At 51.0% G+C, this 7,241-nt stretch overlaps 1 protein-coding gene across 1 annotated transcript; it reads left to right on the forward strand.

The window, feature by feature from the left end:
* Window positions 1-2,396: 2,396 nt before the first annotated feature.
* Fzd1 (frizzled class receptor 1) lies at window positions 2,397-6,747 on the forward strand. The gene is made up of 2 exons (XM_048339988.1): window positions 2,397-4,922; window positions 4,957-6,747. The coding sequence occupies exon 1, from the start codon at window positions 2,951-2,953 to the stop codon at window positions 4,898-4,900; it is 1,950 nt and encodes a 649-aa protein (XP_048195945.1). The 5' UTR covers window positions 2,397-2,950; the 3' UTR covers window positions 4,901-4,922; window positions 4,957-6,747.
* The last annotated feature ends 494 nt before the right edge of the window (window positions 6,748-7,241 follow it).

Below are 7,241 nucleotides of genomic sequence, written 5' to 3' on the forward strand. Positions count from 1 at the left end.
ACTGCTAATGCACACCCCCAACCACAAGATCACGTGTAATACCTACAGACTAATACATTTAGTACCTGTTGCTGTTTCTCAAAAGGTACTGAGAATCAGTGATACTTTCAAACTATCAGGTGTGCTGGTCTGTTCCTGAAATGGTACTACTTGGGAAGCTGACACAGGAGTACTGTAGAATTGTGAATTGATGCCGGGCTGGATATTGTCAGAGAGAGAGAGAGAGAGAGAGAGAGAGAGAGAGAGAGAGAGAAAGACAGACAGACAGACAGAGACAGGGACAGAGACAGAGAGAGACAGACAGAGAGAGATTAAATTATGTATGAGAGATTAAATTATATATATATATATTCATGAATTCACTGCCTCTAGGAATATTTGCAAATAATAATACATGTATCTGAGACAAAGTCATTTGCTTCAACAGTGCATAGGAGGGCACATTTTCTGAGAAATGCAAATACACACGATGACAAATTCAGGGTCTCCAACTCTGTATGCTCCTCATCTTAAGTGGTGAACTGTGACCACTTCTCAAGACAGCTTCCAACTCCACACACATCCACTGGCCCTTCACAATCATCCTGGAGCCACCCTGCTTCCATTGGGAGGGAAATTGACCTTCAACAGCTCCCTATTGTCCGCAAAAGTTGGCTTTTACTTTTTAGTGTGGATTGAACTATCTTAAGGTCATTCTGTCTTCTCAATCATGCCCCAGGCACACTCCCCTCAGCAATTCTTTTGCACTTTGCACCCACCTCTTCTATCCCCTCCACCCCACTATCTATGTCCAACCCCCAGCTTAACACACACTGAGTTAATCGCTTTCCTGGTGCCCTTTCAGCTTAGGGGTTTATATTTCTTCTCCACTGTATTCTGCCCTCCTCTAAGACCACACCTCCTTCTATGACACACCTCCCACCTAATACTGTGCACACAGCATAATAGGTGCTCCTTAAGTGTCTGCTAAACAAGTGAACAGACACAGAAAGGATAGAAAGTAGAAGGAAAGTCTCCTTAGATGGAATCTAATTAAAAGTCCCCACAAAAAATCCTTAGTAGAATCACTATTACAATAGTGCTTCACTAATAAAAAGCCAGTTGTAGTTAAACCATTATTGAAAATAATCTTACATGGAAAACAAGAAGAATGCGCATCTGCTGAGATGGATAGTATTGCTTTGAGATTCAGTAGAGAATGTGTGGTTTGCTTTTTGCTCTCAGACTCTACGTTTTGTGCGTTTGTTTGTTTTGTTAATTTTTTTTGTCTGTTTGTTTATCTCAGCTCTTGCATACCTTGGAAGGTACTGCTGCAGCTCAGCTATGGGTCCCAGGAGTTCCCAACAGAGTTCTGGACCTCTCCTAATAACTCCCCAAAGGCCTTGGGTGTGCTGCCTGGGATGGTGTCGCCCCTGGGCAATCAAATAGGGGACTCCCCCTCCCCCCACCCGCTGGCCCCCTCCAGTGTCTTGGTCATTGTGTTCAAGTTTTTCCTCTCCCAAAGTGTAATGGGTCGTTTTTCTTTTGCTTCTGTTCCTGACTTGATTAAAGAGGAAAGAAAAAGAGTTTGACTATAAGAATGATAGTAGCAGAAGGCGCATCTGGTTTTACTTCTTAAGTTCCATCAGAGTTTGTGTTTGTGCTTTCTTGTTGTTTTTCTTCGTTTTGACAGCAGTCCGGTGAACTTCTTGTTTGGGGAAATGTCGCGTCCAAAGCCCGCGAAGCACAGATTGCGAGTCGAGTCCACGATTTATTGGACTCTAAACCTCGACAGGTTCAAACTCGGAGCAAACTGTGCCTTCCTGAAGTCAGAGGCATGCGTTCTGATCGCAGCGTTGGGTTTGGCTGCTTGTAACCTGGGTTAAGACCAGTTCTAAACATAAAAATAGATGTAAGAGGAAGGATGGAAGGAAAGGAGGGGGGGAGGAACAGAAGGAGGGAGGGAAGAGAGAGAAAGAAAAAAGAAAGGAAGGGGAAAAGAAAGAAAGGAGAGAGAAAGAAAAAAGGAAGGAGGGAAAGAAAGGAGAGAGAGAGAGAAGAGAAGAGAAGAGAGAGAGAGAGAGAGAGAGAGAGAGAGAGAGAGAGAGAGAGAGAGAGAGAGAGAGAGAGAGACTCCGAGGGCCTCCGACTCCTATTCTTTATCTCCACCAGCATCTGGGACCATTCTCTTACTTGCCGAAACCCTTTCTTTCGCAAAAACAAACGCAGCCCAGCCGGTCCCGCTCGGCAGCAGACCCACTCTTTGTGCCCGGGTGGTGCCTCGGCCACCACCACCAGCACTTCCTCCTCCTCTTCCTCCTCCTCCCGCCTTCTCCACCTCCCGCCTCCAGCACCTCCCGCCGGCAGCCGGCTTTTGCTAGAGCAAGGCAGCGGGTTCCCTTTGCGCCAGGAAACTCGTGCGGCGATTGGGCGACGGTCCCTGAGCCTCCAGTTTCGTGTCGGTTTCAAGGCTCCTCCCTCCTGGTGAAAGACAGACTGCGGGGCGCCTGGAAACCGGTCGGAGGGCGCGCGAGGGAGAGGAGAGCGAGCGAGTTGAGGGATTGACACAAATGGTCAGGCGGCGGCGGCGGAGGAGGAGGCGGTGGAGCCGGGGGGAGCCGAGGCCGCTGGGCTGCGGGGAGTTGCGCGCTCTGCCGGGTCGTGACCACTAGCGCGGCGCCGCCAGTCAGGAGCCTGCGAGGAGAGGGCCGGGAAGGCGGGACGCGACCCCCGGCGCGCCGGAGCCACCCGGGCTCTCCCCGCCGCCGGCGCTACATGAACCGCAAGTTTCCGCGGCGGCGGCGGCGGCTGCGGGACGCAGAGCAGAAGCCGGGGGAGCGGGTCCAGAGTGGCTGGGCTTCCACGGACGGTCCCAGCGGGGATCCGATCTCCCCGGACGCGGGAGGTGCGGTCGCCGCTCGCACCACGACCAGCCCCAACCGAGCGGCCCCAAGAAAGGAGCCGAGAAAGTATGGCTGAGGAGGAGGCGTCTAAGAAGTCCCGGGCCGCCGGTGGCGGCGCAAGCTGGGAACTTTGTGCCGGGGCGCTCCCAGCCGGGCCGACCCTGAAGGGGAGCGGGGACGCCGAGAGCCACCGCCGCCGCCCAGCTGATCCCGGGCGCTTGGCGCGCCGGCTGCTGCTGCTGTTTTGGCTTCTGGAGGCTCCGCTGCTGCTGGGGGTCCGAGCGCAGGCTGCAGGCCAGGGGCCCGGGCCGGGGCAGCAACCCCCGCCTCCGCCGCCGCCTCCGCCGCCGCAGCAGCAACAGAGCGGGCAACAGTACAACGGCGAGCGGGGTATCTCCATCCCGGACCACGGCTACTGTCAGCCCATCTCCATCCCGCTGTGCACGGACATCGCCTACAACCAGACCATCATGCCCAACCTGCTGGGCCACACGAATCAGGAGGACGCAGGTCTCGAAGTGCACCAGTTCTACCCGCTGGTGAAGGTGCAGTGTTCGGCCGAGCTCAAGTTCTTCCTGTGTTCCATGTACGCTCCGGTGTGCACCGTGCTGGAGCAGGCGCTGCCGCCCTGCCGCTCCCTGTGCGAGCGCGCGCGCCAGGGCTGCGAGGCGCTCATGAACAAGTTCGGGTTCCAGTGGCCCGACACTCTCAAGTGCGAGAAGTTCCCCGTGCACGGCGCGGGAGAGCTGTGCGTGGGTCAGAACACCTCAGATAAAGGGACTCCGACGCCGTCGCTACTGCCGGAGTTCTGGACCAGCAACCCCCAGTACGGCGGCGGCGGAAGTCACCGCGGCGGCTACCCGGGGGGCGCCGGCTCGGCGGAGCGCGGCAGGTTCTCCTGCCCGCGCGCCCTCAAGGTGCCCTCCTACCTCAACTACCACTTTCTTGGGGAGAAGGACTGCGGAGCACCCTGCGAGCCCACCAAGGTGTACGGGCTCATGTACTTCGGGCCCGAGGAACTGCGCTTCTCGCGCACCTGGATCGGCATCTGGTCGGTGCTGTGCTGCGCCTCCACTCTCTTCACGGTGCTCACTTATCTCGTGGACATGCGGCGCTTCAGCTACCCGGAACGGCCCATCATCTTCCTGTCTGGCTGCTACACGGCCGTGGCCGTGGCCTACATCGCGGGCTTCCTCCTGGAGGACCGCGTGGTGTGCAACGACAAGTTCGCCGAGGATGGGGCGCGCACGGTGGCGCAGGGCACCAAGAAGGAGGGCTGCACCATCCTCTTCATGATGCTCTACTTCTTCAGCATGGCCAGCTCCATCTGGTGGGTGATCCTGTCCCTCACCTGGTTCCTGGCGGCCGGCATGAAGTGGGGCCACGAGGCGATCGAGGCCAATTCGCAGTATTTTCATCTGGCTGCCTGGGCAGTGCCAGCCATCAAGACGATCACCATCCTGGCGTTGGGCCAGGTGGACGGCGACGTGCTGAGCGGAGTGTGCTTTGTGGGGCTCAACAACGTGGACGCGCTGCGTGGCTTCGTGCTGGCGCCCCTCTTCGTGTACCTGTTCATTGGTACCTCGTTCCTGCTGGCCGGCTTCGTGTCACTCTTCCGCATCCGCACCATCATGAAGCACGATGGCACCAAGACGGAGAAGCTGGAGAAACTCATGGTGCGCATCGGCGTCTTCAGTGTGCTCTACACCGTGCCGGCCACCATCGTCATTGCCTGCTACTTTTATGAGCAGGCCTTCCGGGACCAGTGGGAACGCAGCTGGGTGGCCCAGAGCTGCAAGAGCTATGCCATCCCCTGCCCTCACCTCCAGGGAGGTGGAGGTGCCCCGCCACATCCCCCTATGAGCCCCGACTTCACAGTCTTCATGATCAAGTACCTTATGACTCTGATCGTGGGCATCACGTCGGGTTTCTGGATCTGGTCGGGAAAGACACTTAACTCTTGGAGGAAGTTCTACACCAGGCTCACCAACAGCAAACAAGGGGAGACCACGGTCTGAAACCCGGGACTTGGCCCCATCCTAACCCTTGGCTTGCCGGGTTGGCCCAGTCATCTCCCAAAAGCCGGCCCATAGGAAATCTCTGCCTAGCCAGCTGCTAGAGCGTTTCTCACTAGGCACTCACTTTCGCAGGCCCTTTCCAGCAGCCAACTCCTGCAAAAACTTCCATCCCTAGAGCAAACAGACATGAGGGCTCCACTGCCAGAGGGGTATGGACTGACCTCTCTTACTGGTACCAGGACTGTACGCTTTTATGATTGTAAATAGCCTGTGTAAGATTTTTGTAAGTATATTTGTATTTAAGGACAACCGGTCACGTGTTTTTGTTTTTTGTTTGTTTCCTTTTTAAAGTTTTAATGTTGGGGGGCGGTTTAACCATTGGAAGCTTTTCTCCTTTGCCTTTTTTGGAGGACTGCAGAGGAAGTAAAGTGGAGCGCACCTTTGCATGCCCCTCGCTGCAGTAGGTGAATGGCCTGCTGGGGGACCCCCCTCCTATGCGGAGTTCAGCACTGCAGGGGTGCAAACTGGCTCCCCCAGGTCACTCCCCATCTCCTACCCCTCCCTTCCCTTCCTTAAGGGAACTTTAGGTACCGAGCTCCACAGTGCATCCTGATCCAAAGGTGGATGGGTCCTTGCCCATTCTAGTTCCTCCCTGGTTCCAAGACTTGTCCCTTGGACTTCCTGAAGCTGCGTTTTGGGGAACCTTCCACCAAACTAGTTATCGCTGGCATTGCCCTGCCTCCCTGCCTCCCTTCACACTAGTGTCTAAGGCCTAGGTCCTCCCTCCTTCCACTTAAGTTCGTTAGAGGATGAGTCGAATAACCATTGCCAAACTTTTAAAGGTTTTTTTTTTTTTGGCTGAATGAGCTCATTTCACTCCCCAGTGTCTCAAACTTGCATGGGTTTGGCCAGCGTCATGGAAAGATGTGGTTACAGAGATTTCGGAAGAGCATGAAGCTTTGTGTGGGTTGGGAGAGTGAAGAAGGGGGTATAAAATGGCAGTTCTGTTGGTACATGGATGTCTGGCAACCTGCCTTTAAGAGAAGCAGCTGCGTTTAGATTTTTCCCTTCTGTAAAATGGAAAGCTTTGTGAAAGAGTGCAACTTTGCTTTTCCTAATAGGACAGCAGAACCTATATAGAATAGGAAGACTTGGAGATTTCAGTGTAATGAATTTCCTCAACACGAAGTGCTATTTTCTTATTGTAATCAAATGTTAATTAGACATATATAAGAAAATTTTAAATGTAAAAGTTGTACACTCTCAACATATTCCGATTATTACTCAGCAACACATTGTGAAGGAGGACCCATCCTCACCACCCATTATAACCTGGTTAAATGTCAGGAGGGGAAAAGGAGTGAAAGGAGGTGGGATCATTGATGGGGTCAGGTCCTGAAAGAAACAAATAGGGGCCTGCATGCTAAAGAGAAATGTATGCAGGTCTATTGTTCAATCTTGTGTGCTCCTTTTGCGATCTACAGGAATGTGTCAAATGTAAATCTTTTAAAGCCATTTCAGAATATTATTTTAGTTCTCTGTGAAGAAGAGGAGAAAAGCAGTCCTTCTGATTGTATAGTTTTAAACTTTAAGAGTTTATTCAAATGCCGGTCGGTACATAGGACCTAAATTTATTATGTCTGTCATGCTCTAAAATGACATTGGTCTTTGAATTTGGTATGCATTTATTCTGTTCACTATCACAAAATCATCTATATTTATAGAGGAATAGAAGTTTATATATAAATATATATAATACCATATTTTTAATTTCGCAAATAAAAAAATCAAAGTTTTGTACAAAATTATATTGTTTTGTGCTTGACAATAATAGCGCTTGAACTGTCTCAACTGTCTATACATTTTTTTAGTGTCTCTTAGCTATTCCTGAAGCATAAAAATTTAGGAATTCAATGAAAAAGTCTCTTTCAAGCTTCAGGTCAATCCTTCTAGAGAATAATATAATTTACATTGTTGTGATTGACATTTGTGACAACCCAAGAAAAGAATATGCTTTGATGAGAGGAAATTAGAGGTTTGCAAATTTTTCTTTATTCAGATTATTAAGAGGTAAATCTAATTTTAATATTCAAGTCTTTTTTCAAGAGGTAAATTTAGATGACTTTTATAATAAGGAAGTATTTTTTTAAATCATCACCCTTGTCATGATTTTTGTGAGGTATTATCTCTTCCATAATCTCAGATCTTCCAAAGTCATAAATGGTTCTGAATTCAATAAGTGGTTACAATAAGTGCACAACATTTTAACAGAAGATGGGTTTGTAATGTCTGTTTTGTTTTCTTCTAAAGATTTGATTTTTATTTTGTTCCAGGAACCTCT

The sequence above is a fragment of the Perognathus longimembris genome, chromosome 2 (assembly GCF_023159225.1).
Source record: "Perognathus longimembris pacificus isolate PPM17 chromosome 2, ASM2315922v1, whole genome shotgun sequence".
NCBI lineage: Eukaryota > Metazoa > Chordata > Mammalia > Rodentia > Heteromyidae > Perognathus > Perognathus longimembris.